The sequence below is a fragment of the Ascaphus truei genome, chromosome 6, assembly GCF_040206685.1.
Source record: "Ascaphus truei isolate aAscTru1 chromosome 6, aAscTru1.hap1, whole genome shotgun sequence".
Classification (NCBI taxonomy): Eukaryota; Metazoa; Chordata; class Amphibia; order Anura; family Ascaphidae; genus Ascaphus; species Ascaphus truei.
The window spans coordinates 50,926,498-50,941,997 of record NC_134488.1 but is presented as its reverse complement, the minus strand read 5'-3'; the positions used below and the strand labels follow the sequence as shown (position 1 = coordinate 50,941,997).

The 15,500-nt window shown below is 47.1% G+C and overlaps 1 protein-coding gene across 12 annotated transcripts in view; it reads right to left on the bottom strand.

The window, feature by feature from the left end:
- Positions 1–15,500, bottom strand: part of CADM1 (cell adhesion molecule 1) — a 266,840-nt gene that overhangs the window by 127,345 nt on the left and 123,995 nt on the right. For all 12 annotated transcript variants that reach the window (XM_075604260.1, XM_075604267.1, XM_075604261.1 and 9 more), the window contains one exon: positions 14,988–15,149. In XM_075604260.1, the coding sequence (XP_075460375.1) occupies positions 14,988–15,149 (162 nt within the window). The remainder of the gene's footprint in view (positions 1–14,987; positions 15,150–15,500) is intronic.

Genomic DNA, 15,500 nt, shown 5'->3' with positions numbered 1-15,500 from the left:
AGCCTACAAACAATGTCATGCCAAAAACACAGAGACCCAAACAATACAGAACTATGGACAAGATACCACCAACACCTGAAGCACTACAGGCACACGCTAAGAATAAACACAACCACCTCGGGGAAAAAATGAAGAAGCATTGGATGAGAATTCTTCTTGGGAAACTTGGAACCATCTGGATACAAAACAGAATAACAGACACCTGCTCATTCAGAATAGCAACATTTGCACAAAATAGCTCTAAGATCTTTACCAAGAAATCCCACAAGAAGCTCTACTAAATATTTTCAACCTGGTCCTTAGTACTGGCTACTTCTCTGTACTGTGGAGTCAAGGGGAGAGGAGGAAGAGAGACAGAGAACTGGGGCAGGGACTCATAGTAGCTGCACAAGTTTGTGTATAGCGTTAAAAACACTGTTCAAGCGAACTACAAAAAAAATAATATAAAGAGCTGTCGTTCTTCATGCTTAACCAAGGTTACTGAGATGACAGGCTTTGGATGTGGGAAGAGAGGGCAGAGAGAGAGAAAGAAGGGAGACTGTGCCAGCGATGTGAACTAGGAGAGGTATGTGAGAGAAACAGGCAGCACTGGAAGCCCCGGGAGAAGAGACTGTACAAGCAATGTGAGCTAGAAGAGGTGTATGTGAGAGACATAGGCAGACACAGACAGAACTGGAAGCCCCGAGAGGTGAGACTGTGCCAGCGATGTGAGCTAGGAGGTAGAAGATGAAACACACTTCCTGCTGCGTTGCACACATTACTCTGAAGTGAGGAGTGCCCATCTGGAGAAACTCACAGCTCTTATCCAGAACTTTAATAATATAGAAGAGAAACAAAAAATAGCGATCCTCCTGGGAGAAGATGAAACCACAGCAAAACTAGCTGCACACTATATCCGCATCTGTCACAGGCTGAGAGACGCCCCCTAACCCCGAACTCCCTGTGTATAACTGTTACCCATGTACTGTGTAAACATTATACCCTACCTCGTTATTCATGCTTTGGCAACACTGACATGTTTTTCTGTCATGCCAATAATGTTTATTTGATTTGAGAGAGCGACAAACACACACAGAGAAAGAGGGAAGAGAGAGAGAGAGGGGCAAAGAAAGGGTATAGAGAAAGAAGGGGAGAGAAAGATGGGGGAGAGAGACAAAAAGAGGGAATAGACCGTAAGAGAGGGAAGAGAAAGAGGGGAGAGTGCACTCACAAGGAGGAAATAAAAACAGGACAGATTTATATCACAAACAACATGAAATCTATTTCTGCAGAAGGAGCTTTACACGTGAAGCATCTCAGGCTGAAGGAAACTCATTTGCCTTCATGCTGAGGTGAAGCTACAGATCTGTGCCATGTTCCACACTGATACATCCGTCCGAGGGTCATATATTACTGCGTGACACTATTCTGTGTGGAGGGGCAGTAATGGGCTGTTTTCAGCTGGATGAACATTGCAGCTCAGTGCAGAACAGGGGAGAGGTATAACAGATTGCGTGTCAGGCTGAGAGAGAAGACAGGACTGAGATTCTTTACACATTGAGAGAAGTACCTTCTGAAGTGACAGATTAGTGTTCAAGACCAAAGGCCAGCTCAACATAACCTTGAAAAAGTCTCTGTCATATCCTAACATAGTCAGAGAGAAAGGACAGAGGGCGCAGAGTCATAAAGAGAAGGGACAAGGGTACAGAGTCACAGCGAGAGAAGGGACAGAGAGCGCAGTCAGAGAGAAGGGACAGAGGGCGCAGAGTCAGAGAGAGAGAGAGAATGAGCAGAGGACGCTGTCATGGGAGACCAGGCCATTTACACCTTTTTACGAGGTTCATGCATTGAGCAAAACGAGTTAATGAAATAAATTGCAAATTTATTCACAGGAAAAGGCAAACACACAATGTTACACAAACTACAGCAAAAAGACACACTTACTTGGGAATTGGGGTAACAACCTAGACACTCCTAGCTGCAGGGAATCCTATCCCTGATAACAGTTGCAAAAACAGGACAGAAAATATTCCAGGCAGCTTTGCGCTGAAGCAGCGTTTTTCTTGCTGGAGACTTGCAACTGGAAACTTAGAATCGGATAATCTTAGAGGACTGGAGAACCCTGGAAAACACACTCTCTAATGGGCGCAAGGAGTTATAACACCTCTGACTTTCAGTCAAAAAATATTATAGCCAAACACAAAGCGTGAGAAATGTCTCCGCCGTCAATCAGAGACAAGCTGGTAGACACAACAGGGTTACCTGGAAATCTGAATGAACCAAGGGCGAGGGCAATTTGGCACCTTTGGCCTTGGTTCCCTCAATGCCACCCGCGGTGACAGGCTCCTGCCAGTCTGGTGGGATCAAATGGAAATGCAAAGGACGTCCCTTGAGCTCAGAATGTAAATACTTGAATCCTACTCTTCTGTTCAAATGTTCTTCACACCTTGGACATCCTCTGGGGTTTTCATCTTCCCTGTATGAGTAGACACAGTGGCACCCAAGTTGGTCTGTAAGTCCCAGCTCATTTCTGTGCACAAACAGATATGTTTTAAAACACACTGTTCCATAAAATATACACTTTAAAAATATCCAAAGTCTTTTGGTTATGGGAAATAGAATAAGAAGCTGCATGTAATTTCCTACCAGCCATATTCTCCACACTCTGTACAATAAACTTACGACTGGACTTTTAAAAGTCCCCTCACAACCTTGTAGATGATTGCAGTACCCCCAGGCCCTGATATCGGTTCTGGGTGACCTGGCCATTTACTGTGTATCCCCATTAACCTAGGGACCCCTTGACTGTTTCAGGGACACCTCATATCCCTATGCCCCATTTACCTTTCTGGGCTGTGCTGAAGCAGTGACCCTTAGTGGTGAGTCACGCAAGCGGTTTCAAGGGGAGATATTACCGAGACAATGTGTCTACATACATTCATGCATCCAACCTGATTCCTGGGTCCTTTTTTAAGGGAACCAGGAACTCTGGGCCCTGACTAGATAGAAACAATCTGACAACACTTGCTCCGCAACAACCTCCCCCCCCCCCCTGAAATTCATATCACAGCAATCCCTGCTTGCTGGCATCCCTGGAAAGGCATGGACGGTTGCACTCTGCTCCTCTGTGCCCCTCGTACGCTGGTGACTGGCATTGCAGCTGAGAGCGTTGACCCTGTGAAGGGGTACCGGACTTTGCATGGTCCGGACAGTCTGGCTTTAAGTGACCAGTCTTGTTGCACTGGTAGAACCTCCTCTCGTGCTTAAACTCTGCAGGTTTGGGTGCACTTCCATCTGCAGCAGCTTTAGGTTTCCACAGAGGTGTGCTTTAAGCTCCCTTGGCCAGAGTGGCCACATCTGGGGCAGTCCCTTTCTTGTGAATCAGTGCCCGACTGATGACAAATTCACCCGCCAAGTTAGCAGCATCCACATAAGTCTTTGGTTTGCGGTCAAAGACCCATAACCTTATACATTGTTGCATAAACTGCTCTTTAAAAAATAAGTCCAGCAAAGTGTACTTGGTGGTACCACATCCCTCCACCCACTGTGTCCCATGCAGTTCCAGGCGAGACACAAACTGCATGTAAGATTCCCGGTGGCGTTTCTCCTTCGTCCTAAACATGCCTCTGTAAGCTTCTGGGGTGAGGGCATACTGTGTGAGTTACAAGGCTTTAACGTGTCTGTAGTCATTGCCATCCGCGGTGGGGATAGCCTGGAGAGTCTCCAGGGCAGCGCCGGACAATAACGGAGCTAAACATAAAACCCAGTCCCGTTTTGGCAGCCGGTACCTGTGACATTGGGTTTCAAAAATCTTCAGGTACCGATCAATTTATCCGTGCCATCATCAAATTTGCCAACTCTGTGGTGGTCCACTCGGGGGGCGGACTGCTCCCAGTGATCAGGATGGAAGCGTGGGGCTGGTGACCCTTGTGCAGCCGCACACAGCTGAATCCTTTCTGCAAGGGTGGCCCTCTCCCCCCAGGAAGCAAGAAGTGCGGCAATTCTGGGCGTAGAGATCATTAGTCACTGAGGCTACCACGGCTGCACTCTCTATAACTGGCCCCCCAACAATGTCCATGTTGATGCCTGCTCCATCCCCATGTCCTTCCACTTCCACCAGGGCTTGAATAACCTCCTGCACAGCGGGTGGACTAGTGGCCACTGCAACTGCAGCTGAGGGTATGTCCCCCTCCGGTGAAGCAGTACTGTCTTCATGATTTTCCAAGTCCTCCTGAAGGATTGGCTTTGACCGTCCATCAGTAGGCAATCCATAACTTTCACACCGGGCAACAATTTTGGTGCGTTCCCAAGACCTGTACCAACCTGACCTGCTGTCCATCTTCACCCTGTGGCACTAAACTAAGTGACAGAGAGAACCTACGCTTTTTCTGCTTTGGGCAACGTGTGTAAGTCACTACTTGTTTTGAGAATTCGCAATCTACAAGTTTCTCTTTATGTTAGAAGACCCCTCAGGATTTTAAAACATATAGCTCAATTATCCCACACGCTGCCACCAGTAAATATAGCCTGTCATAGGAGACCAGGCCATTGACACCTTTTTACCAGGATCATGCATTGAGCAAAACAAGTTAATGAAATAAATTGTAAATTTATTCACAGGAAAAGACAAACACACAATGTTACACAAACTACAGCAAAAAGACACACTTACTTTGGAATTGGGGTAACAATCTAGACTCTCCTAGCTGCAGGGAATCCTATCCCTGATATCAGTTGCAAAAAAAGGACAGAAAATATTCCAGGCAGCTTTGCGCTGAAGCAGCCCTTTTCTTGCTGGAGACTTGCAACTGGAAACTTAGAATCTAAGAATCTTAGAGGACTGGAGAACCCTGGAAAACACACTCTCTGATGGGCGCAAGCAGTTATAACACCTCTGACTTTCATTCAAAAAATACTATAGCCCAATCCAAAGCATGAGAAATGTCTCCGCCGTCAATCAGAGACAAGCTGGTAGACACAACAAGGGTTACCTGGAAATCTGCATAAACCAAGGGGCAAGGGAAATTTGGCACCTCTGGCCTTGGTTCCCTCAATGCCACCTGCGGTGACAGGCTCCTGCCAGTCTGGTGGGATCAAATGGAAATGCAAAGGACGTCCCTTGAGCTCAGGATGTGGATACTTGAATCCTACCCTCCTGTCAAATGGTCTTCATTACCTTGGACATCCTCTGGGGCTTTCATGTCCCCTGTATGAGTAGACACAGTGGCACCCAAGTTGGTCTGAAAGTCCCAGCTAATTTCTGTGCACAAACAGATGTTTTAAAATACATTTCCATAAAAAATATACTTTAAAACATACTGTTCTATAAAATATACACTTTATAAATATCCTAAGTCTTTTGGTTCTGGGAAATAGAATATGAAGCTGCACGTAATATCCTACAAGCCATATTCCCCACACTCTGTACCATAAACTTAAAACTAGACTTTTAAAAGTCCCCTCACAACCTTGCAGATGATTGCAGTACCCCCAGACCCCTATACCAGTTCTGGGTGACCTGGCCATTTACTGTGTATCTCCATTAACCTAAGGACACCTTGACGGTTTCAGGGACACCTCACATCTCTATGCCCCATTTACCTTTTTCTGGGCTGTGTTGAAGCAGGGACCCCTAGTGGTGAGTCACGCAAGCGTTTTCAAGGGGAGATATTACCAAGACAATGTGTCTACATGCATTCAGGCATCCGACCTGATTCCTGGGTCCTATTTTAGGGGAACCAGCAACTCTGGGCCCTGACTAGATAGACACAATCTGACAACACTTTATCCGCAAAATCCCCACTGAAACTCATACCACAGCAATCCCTGCTGCTGACATCCCTGGAAAGGCAAAAACACAAAAAATCTTTATTGCCGCATAATTACAGGTAATGCTTTTACAATAGTTGGGTCCAAGAGCTGACACTCCTGTACCCCAAAACATGGATCAGAGGTAACCAAACGGGCTTAACCTTTATTAGTGAGCCTAGATACCTCTTTACAGTCAGAGACGCAGAGTCATAGGGAGAGAAGGGACAGATGGTGCAGAGTCAAAGAGAGAGATGGGACAGAGGGTGCAGTGTCACAGAGAGAGAAGGCACAGAGGGTGCAGTGTCACAGAGAAGGGACAGAGGGTGCAGAGTCACAGAGAAGGGACAGAGGGTACAGAGTAACAGAGAGAGAAGGGACAGAGGGTGCAGAGTCACAGAGAGAGAATGAGCAGAGGACGCAGAATCAGAGAGAGAGAGATGGGACAGAGGATGCAGTCACAGAGAAGGGACAGAGGATGCAGAGTCAGAGAAGGGACAGAGGACGAAAAGTCACAAAGAGAAAGGACAGAGGGTGCAGAGTCACGGAGCGTGTGTAAGTGTGGATTAGTTCAAGTCCTATTATAACTGTTTGGTTCATAACAACACTAAATCGGACCCTTGAAACCCCAGTCACACACCACTCTCCACCTCACTCTCTTACAGAATCTCAGGATAATGCTGAATAATGGGTCTGAATTAGGATCTGACTTGGAGCAGAAATCCCCACTTTTCAGTATCTCTGACTCAGCTTATATGACCAACTATTCCCGTAGCCTGCAGCCCTCCTTAATAAAAGCACAGAGAGCCCCCCAACCCTAATATTTATGGATTGCCTTTAATATCCGATGCCCCTATCCATGCAAAATACCTTCTGTGTTACATAGATTGTGTGCTATTAGAGAATGTTCCACTTTACAGTTACATCTCCCTATTTGTATATGTATACCTGTGAGGTGCGAGTATGTGTATACCTGTGAGGTGTGCATATGTATACCTGTGAGGTGCGTGTATGTGTATACCTGTGAGGTGTGTGTATATGTATACCTGTAAGGTGCGTGTATGTGTATACCTGTGAGGTGCTTGTATGTGTATACCTGTGAGGTGTGTGTATATGTATACCTGTGTGGTGCTTGTATGTGTATACCTATGAGGTGCGTGTATGTGTACACATGAGGTGCGTGTATGTGTATACCTGTGAGGTGCGTGTATGTGTATACCTGTAAGGTGCGTGTATGTGTATACCTGTGAGGTGCGTGTGTGTATACCTTTGTGGTACTTGTATGTGTATACCTGTGAGGTGCGTGTATGTGTATACCTGTGAGGTGCGTGTATGTGTATACCTTTGTGATGCTTGTATGTGTATACCTGTGAGGTGTGTGTATGTGTATACCTGTGAGGTTCGTGTATGTGTATACCTGTGAGGTGCTTGTATGTGTATACCTATGAGGTGCGTGTATGTGTATACTTGTGAGGTACGTGTCTGTGTATAGTTATGAGGTACGTGTCTGTGTATACTTGTGAGGTGCGTGTATGTGTATACCCGTGACATGCGTATTTGTGTATACAGTACCTGTGAGGTGCGTGTATGTATATACCTGTGAGGTGTGTGTATGGGCTGTGACAAAGTCACTAAGAAGTATGCTGGAGTGAGGAGCATATGTGTGCTTCCTGCATACAAGCTAGTAACCTCCTGCTAGACCTACATGCACCTGCAGCTAATTAAGCAGGAAGGACTCCTGAGAGACTAAGGTTTAAAAAGGCAGGAAGTAACCTGCACAAGTGAGTTAGTTTTTCCTCTGGAGGGTAGAGAGACTTCTCCCAGTTAGGAAGAAACCTGGCTGTTGCTCTGGTCCCCCAGCCCTGCAAGGAGCTCTGCTATTGGGACCCTAATCCCAGGATAAAAGACTGACATGAGCTGGTCACAGCCTGCTCCCTGGGACCGGCGTTCCTGAAGGACTGATTGAGCGACACAGAGACCCTGGGATAGGAATCCCCTACAAAATAGATAAGTCATAAATAAGACTGTTGAGACTGCAATGTTAAAAGACTGTTTGCTTCTGCAATTCAGATAAGAAACTTTCTTATTGTACTTTTTATGTGGAGCACTTGTTTTGGAGCAGATAACCAGATTAGCTGGCTGCCCCTTAGAAAGAGCTGAAGCTGAAGAAGTTTAGTTCACGGGAAGAGGTGTTTATTTTATTATTTGGTTTTCTTAATGCGACAATACCCAGATGTTCATTTGCCTGGTGGATAATAAAACCATTATAGTTACGTTTCACAGCGTCTTAGCGTCTTACTGACCCTGCTGCGAGGCCGTCCTGCCACAGGTGGTGGCAGCGGTGGGATGCTACGCCTCTGGGAGTCAGTAGATGAAATGTGTTAAGGTCATGAACCCAAGCAGAAAACCAAAAATTTTATTTTGCTGAATCAAGTGAATTTTCAGCTAGCAAGTGCTCTGTGTAAAGTTTGCCCCGTCGGGTATGAAAGGATTGCTGTGCTGTGTAAAGTTAACGCCCTAAGCAAAGTGCTGAGTGTCAAGTTTGCCCTGTCGGGTAGTAAAGAAAGTGAAAATGGATTTTTGCAAAGATGTTGCCCTAAGAAGAACCAAGAAGGTATAATCATTGTAAAGCAAGTACAGCTCACGTGTGTTGTATAAAGTTTGCCCCATCAGGTGTGAAAGAGAGAAAAGAAAAAATGGGGTTTTAAAATGGCCACCATCAAATGTTTGTTTTGCAATGTACGTAATCATACAAAAGTGTCCCTTCAGGCCATACAATGACGACTCATACGTGGCCCCAGGAAGAGAGCCGCACCCGCAGATGAAAGCTGCAGAAGTGACCAGCGTCCAGACCGCAGGACCCCATAACCTTGGAGACAGTGACCAGGAATTTCCCCTGGGAAATAAGCTTAAAGAACAGCATTACTTTTCTCTGTCTCTCAGAAAGGATTGACAGTATCATAGCATTTATGTACCAGGACAGCCAAGGATAAATATATGTCACTATGGCTCTCATCGGCAGCATGCAGGAGTTTCATGTTGAAACAGACAATTGGTCTTCTTGGAGCGAACGGCTCAACCAATATTTAGTTGCAAATGCTGTACAGTAAGTGATGAGAAAAAGGTTGCTGTGTTTCTCACAGTAGTTGGTACTAAAACCTACAATACTTTACGAGACTTGTTGTTTCCAGATAAACCAGCATCCAAGGACCTAAACGTACTGATTGAAATACTGAACGATTACTACCAGCCTAAACCGCTGGAAATAGTGGAGAGTTTTCGGTTTAATGATAGACGCCAAGAACAAGGCGAGTATATTAAATCCTATGTTGTCACTCTAAGGACGTTGGCCAGCACCTGCTCTTTTTGTGATTACCTGCCAACCGCCCTCCGCGACAAGTTTGTCATTGGCCTCACAAGTCAGCCTATACAATAAAAACTGTTAACAGAAGACCACCTCTCCTTAAAAAGGGCTATAGATGTGGCAACGGTAATGGAGCTGGCAACGAAAGACGCAATCGCGCAAGCTGTAAAAGAAGAACATTTCAACACGCCACTTACCGAGCACGAAACCCCAAGGCATAGTCGACAATCCACGTTATCACGACCCGCGCCGGGACAAAAGACCCCTGGCGGGTGTTACTTATGTGGAGGAACTACTCATGACGCCAGAGCCTGCAGACTCAAGGACATGCAGTGTCATAACTGCAGCAAAACAGGACATTTACGGTGTTTTTGCCGTTCACCACATACATGTCACCAGGAAAAAAAATGCGGGAGGCAGACAAACGTATAAAGTGGACCGCCGAGATTCATCGTCCAGCTCGGATGGAGACGAGCGATTGGAACGCCTCTCCATATACCACCTCGGTCCTCAACCAACGGGCATGGAAGTACAGGTGAAACTGGAAGGGAAAACGCTGTGCATGGATCTGGATACTGGGGCTGCGGTGTCTGTGATCACTCTACACCACTGGCACAAGTTACAACTAACAAAGCAGTTGAAGCCCACTAAAATCAGACTACAGACTTACTCCATGAAACATTTAAAGCCGCTCGGCTGTGTGATAGTATGTGTCACGTATAAAGGGAGAGCAAAAAGACTTCCACTATACATCCAAGAACGGGGACTGGATACGGGACCTTGGAATGCCAGACATTCAAGTCAACTCCTGTCATGCTCCAGAACAAAACATAGACCAGCACGTGTCATGGATGAAGATCCTACGACATACAGTAGAGGCAACGTTTATTCTAACATTTGCCGTAAACTAGCCGGGTTACATTCTGGGTATGTGCTGGGTATGTGCTGGGTATGTTCTGGGCTAGTTTGAGGCACGTTTAAGGCATTTCTGCATTGACTAACGACCCATAGGATTAACACAGCAGGGATCCCTGGCATTCCAATTCAGTTTGAATGGGACTGCCAGGGACCCCGCTGTTAATCTGATAGGCCATTAATCAATGCAGAAATGCTGGGGCTAGTTTAAGGAAAGTTTAAGGCATGCATTCAGAATGTACCTGGGTGTTTCCTGGGTTTTTTGGGGAATTGCCACTAGTTTTTGTTCGAATAAGAGTTGCCTCTACTGTAAGTATAGCATCGTTTTTGATAGCGACATGGACAAAGTTATGAGTGATTCCGTTCAATAGAACTTAAGAGATGGGGCAACCCCACACTTTTTTCAAAGCAAGGTTAATTCCATTCGCCCTGAAGGTTGGAGTGGAAACAGAGCTAAAGCGTTTGGAGGAGTTAGGGATCATCTCCAATGTAAAACATAGCGCATGGGCATTGACAATTATGCCAGTAAAGAAAAAGAATGGTGAGCTGCGCATATGTGGAGATTTCCGAATGGCACTGAACAGTCAATTGATGGTGGACCAGTATCCCCTTCCAAGAAATGAAGAAACTTTTGCTTCCCTAGCGGGGGGGAAACGATCTCAAGCAGGCATACCTGCAAATGGAGGCTCACCCTGATTCCAGGTAATATCTCACGATCAACACACACAAAGGGCTATTTCAGTTTAACCAAATGGTTTTTGAGATTGACCCATCACCCGCAATTTGGAAGCGTAAACTGGAGGAAATATTGGCTGGCATACTGTAAGAGGACATGTGCAGAGGTATGCAATGGAGACTGCTTTAAGGTGAAATTAAAATAAGGCTTTATTGCGCCTGTCCCTTTAGACCCCGCAAACATGTGAAAATCCACAAACAAAAATCTGCTCCACTTTGGAGTATTTTTACACTTGCAGTCCAGCCCTCTAACGGCGTGGTTAGCCCAGCGATTCACCAGCCCAAATCATAGAGACATTTATGTATAGATGTAGATAAACAGTCTTATAAGAAATGTCTTATCTGTCTCTTGTAGTTGTAGGGAAGGCTTCTCTGTTCTCCTGGTTGTCCGCACCCTTGTGTGCAAAGCTAATGTCAGGATCCAGGTTTAGAATCTTGTCCCCTTTTGTCTTGTTGTCAGCTTGCAGCTCAAGACAACGGTTTGTTCCCCAGGTCAGCCCAGTTGTGGACTAGGGAACTCTCTGTCTTTTTGCTTCCTGGGTCAGCTCAGCTCATGTGTGAGTTCAGGAAGAATCTCCCTTCCTGTCTCAGAGGCAGGCTTTTTCTGATACCTGTAATCAGCCAGGTGGTGGTGGTTAATTGTCTACCAGCAGCTAACCACCACACTGCTGGATTAGAGGCACATTTTTGAACAGGGATAAATCCCCTGTTACACATACCTTATACTCGGTGTATGCTCGATGATATGTTGATCACCGGGCGCGCTGACGAGGAGCATCACCACAATGTCGAGCTGGTCCTACAATGCTTAAAGGACTGTGGGCTAAAGGCAAATCTGCAAAAATGTAAGGTTTTTTTGTGCCCAAATTAGAGTTTTGCGCACATGTGGTGGATGAAGGGCTTTCCACAATGAAATAGAAGGTGGACGCATTAGTGAAGGCTCCCACACCCAAGGATGTCTCACAACTTCGTTCCTTCTTGGGACTACTGAACTATTATAATAGATTGTTGCCTAATCTAGCGCACATTCTGTACCCCCTGCACAGATTATCGGAAACAACAACGAAATGGAACTGGACACCGACGTGTCAGGAGGCGTTCGAAATCTCAAAACACATGATTCTGATATCCTGGGTATTGGTCCATTATAACCTCCGCACACCGTTACTGTTAGCATGTGATGATTCACCATATGGTCTCGGGGCAGTACTGTCTCATCTGATGGACAATGACACAGAGAAACCAATCGCTTTTGCGTCTCGTTCCCTATCCATGGCTGAACGCAACTATTCTCAGATTGATAAAGAGGCACTCGCTCCAGTATGGGCTATAAAAAAAATCCACTTGTATGTCTGTGGTCACGACTTTACGCTTGTCAGACCACAAGCCATTATTCTTCATCTTTAACCCCAAAAGGGGTATATCCACAACGATAGCCTACATAGGTACGCCCTCTTTTTGGGAGCATACACATAGAGTATAAAATACCGCTCACATGATGAGCACGCTGATGCGGATGCCGTGTCCCGACTACTACTTCAAGAAATAAACTAAATTCAGCGACAACATTGCCACTCTGCGACTGCGACTACGAATACATTGACCTCGCAGTTACTCGCTAAGGGAACACAGAGGGATGACGCTCTGCACTGTTATGTACTTCGTACAGGGTGGACGGTCTCAAACCGCAGCGTCCAACTTGAGGCCATATAAACTTCGCCATCTGGAACTGACCACAAGGGATCATTGCCTCATGTGGGGAGAGAGCGTGGTGGTTCCACACAGCATGCAGTCGCAAGTATTGCAACTACTACATAATGGACATCCCAGCATGGTCCGTATGAAGCAGCAAGCCCGGGGACACATATGGTGGCCAGGTGGTGATCAAGACATCGAAAGCTTTGTCACCGGGTGCCCGAGCTGTGTCAAGTCAGCAAGGCAACTACTGAGAAGGACAATTCAACCGTGGGTGTGGCCAACCACCCCATGGCACCGCATCCACATTCATTTTGCTGGGCCAATAGACGGTGCATTAAACTTGATCGTGGTCGACGCACACTCCAAATGGCCAGAGGTGATGAAAATGAAGTCAGTTATAAAAGCTGCCACAATCAAAGCATTACAAAGACTGTTTGCGGTGTTCGGTTATCCCCTAGAGTTAGTGTCAGACAATGGGGTGTTGGTCACGGTGCAAAAATGTAAAAACTTTCTAAAAGAGTTTTGCATTGTCCACCGAACATCTGTACCAAACCACCCGGCCACGAATTGCCAGGCCGAAAGGTTTGTTTAAGCCTTCAAGAACTCGTTAAAAGCCATAAAGACCACAAATTCACGATTGACAGACAATTTAGAGACCTTTTTACTGGCTAACAGAACAACGCCCCATGCAACTACAGGGGTCTCGCCACTCAACTCATGCTCGGACGTGAGCCACGAACCAAGCTTGATCTTCTCAAACCGCGCACGGTGGAAGACACAGTGTTCCGTGCACAAAGTCACATGCAACGAGGATCTAATTCCAAATCCTTTGTCCCAGGGGAGGCGGTATGGGTACGGATGTATGGCACCACCCACAGATGGAAGGCCGCTACAGTCACAAGAAATTTGGCACCAAAAATTTATGTAGTGACCACAAAAGATGGCCTTTACACCAGGCGCCACACAGATCAAATCAGATACGGGTCTACAGTGAACAGTTACTCAGAACAGACCAACAGATCCAGCCAGACAGATATTTGGAGTGGCGTGTGGTATGACCCAGAATACCATGTACCAGAGAACTTGGCAGTGGAGCAACCGGTCTTGCAACCGGCCCCTAGGCAAGAGGAGCCAGTACAGGAGTACAGGATGAGCATCGGGAGGATGACCCCAGAGAGGAAGTAGCAGCACGACTGGCCGGGGATCGGCGACCTCCTGAGCGACTGCAAATGGAAGAGCGGATCCGTTGTTTCAGCAAACCACATCTGAAGACAAGGTCCGATAGAAAGAGTGTGAGACCACAAGGAGAAGAGCTTTCAGACAGCTACTCAGGGGAAGATTAACTTGGAACTTTAGATAGTTGGTTAATATAGATGGATACTGTTGTTGGTTGTTTTTGTTTATGTTCTATGTGAAGTGTTTGAGAAGGGGAGGAGCTTTGGCATATTGGGTACTTCCTGGTCACTGTCATGTGATGCTATGATGTCACCACTCTGACTTCTGAACCAGGCAGTAGAGTGAGAGCCAATCAGATAACATCAGGGTATATAACAGACACACAGCAGTCTGAGGTAACCAGGAAAATGACTACCAGTCAGCAGCAATAAAGAAGGATCGTTCAGTACCTACAAGGTAGTGTGTTATTGTAAAGCAGAAACACAGACTCACTCAATGCAACACCCCCCCACCAAAAAAAAGTTCTAGTACTCACTGTAACACCCCTCCACCCATTCCTCTAATGCAGGAGTGCGCAAACTTCTTGAGCTGCGCCCCCCTGTCGGGTAGCCACCGCGTTTCTGCCCCCCCCCCTCTACAAGGACTCAGCGTCAAATGACGTCGCGGGTCATGTCACGTGACCCTGCCGCGGCATTTGACGCAGTGTTGCCATGGCGACGCGTCGCCAAAGACCCGCACAGAGCAGGTAAGCGAGTTATAGAGGTCTCACGCCTCCCCCGACATTTAATTAAATACTGTGGGGAAGTGCGCAGGGCCTCTGTAACCACCGCTCAGCTCCTAGAAATTCTCCCGCCCACCCCCCTAATGTTCTGGTACTCACTGCAACACCCCCCCACCCCCCTAATGTTCTGGTACTCACTGCAACACCCCCCCTCATCCCCCTAATGTTCTGGTACTCACTGCAACACCCCCCCCCCCATCCCCCTAATGTTCTGGTACTCACTGCAACCCCCCCCCCCATCCCCCTAATGTTCTGGTACTCACTGCAACACCCACCCCCACTCCCCTTATGTATTAGTACTCACTGCAACACCCCCCCACCCTCCAATGTTCTGGTACTCACTGCAACACCCCGCCCCCCTCCCCTTATGTATTAGTACTCACTGCAATACCCCCCACCCAATGTTCTGGTTCTCACTGCAACACCCCCCCCTCCCCTTATGTATTAGTACTCACTGCAACACCCCCCTTCCCCCCCAATGTTCTGGTACTCACTGAAACACCCGCCCCACCCCAATGCTCGGGTACTCACACAGCACATCCAGGTACTGCTGCGTCTGCAGATCCTTCACTGCTGGATGATCCACGAGACAGATTATGGGGACTCCGTCATCTTCCTGTGAAGCTGTGAGGGAGAGCCGACTGCGCACGCGAAACATCTTATCGTCCAGCGGCTCCACCTCTGGCTTACCGGCTGTTCAATAACACAGTGAGTCTGCAATCATATTACCCACCCCCAGTCCCAGTCTCACACTCCCCCTCCCCCTTTCCCAGTGTCACACTCGCCCACTCCCAGTGTCAACACTCACTACCTTCCCAGTGTCCCTCACCCCTCCCTCCGTGTCACGCTCACACCCCCTCTCTGTTACAATCCCCCACCTCCTGGTGTCACACTCACCCACTCAACCCCCTTCCAGTGTCACACTCACCCACTCACCCCCTCCCAATATCACACTCACCCACTTTCCAGTGTCACACTCACCCTCTCCCAGTGTCAACACTCCACCCTCTGTGTCATGCTCACACACCCCTCTGTGTTACACTC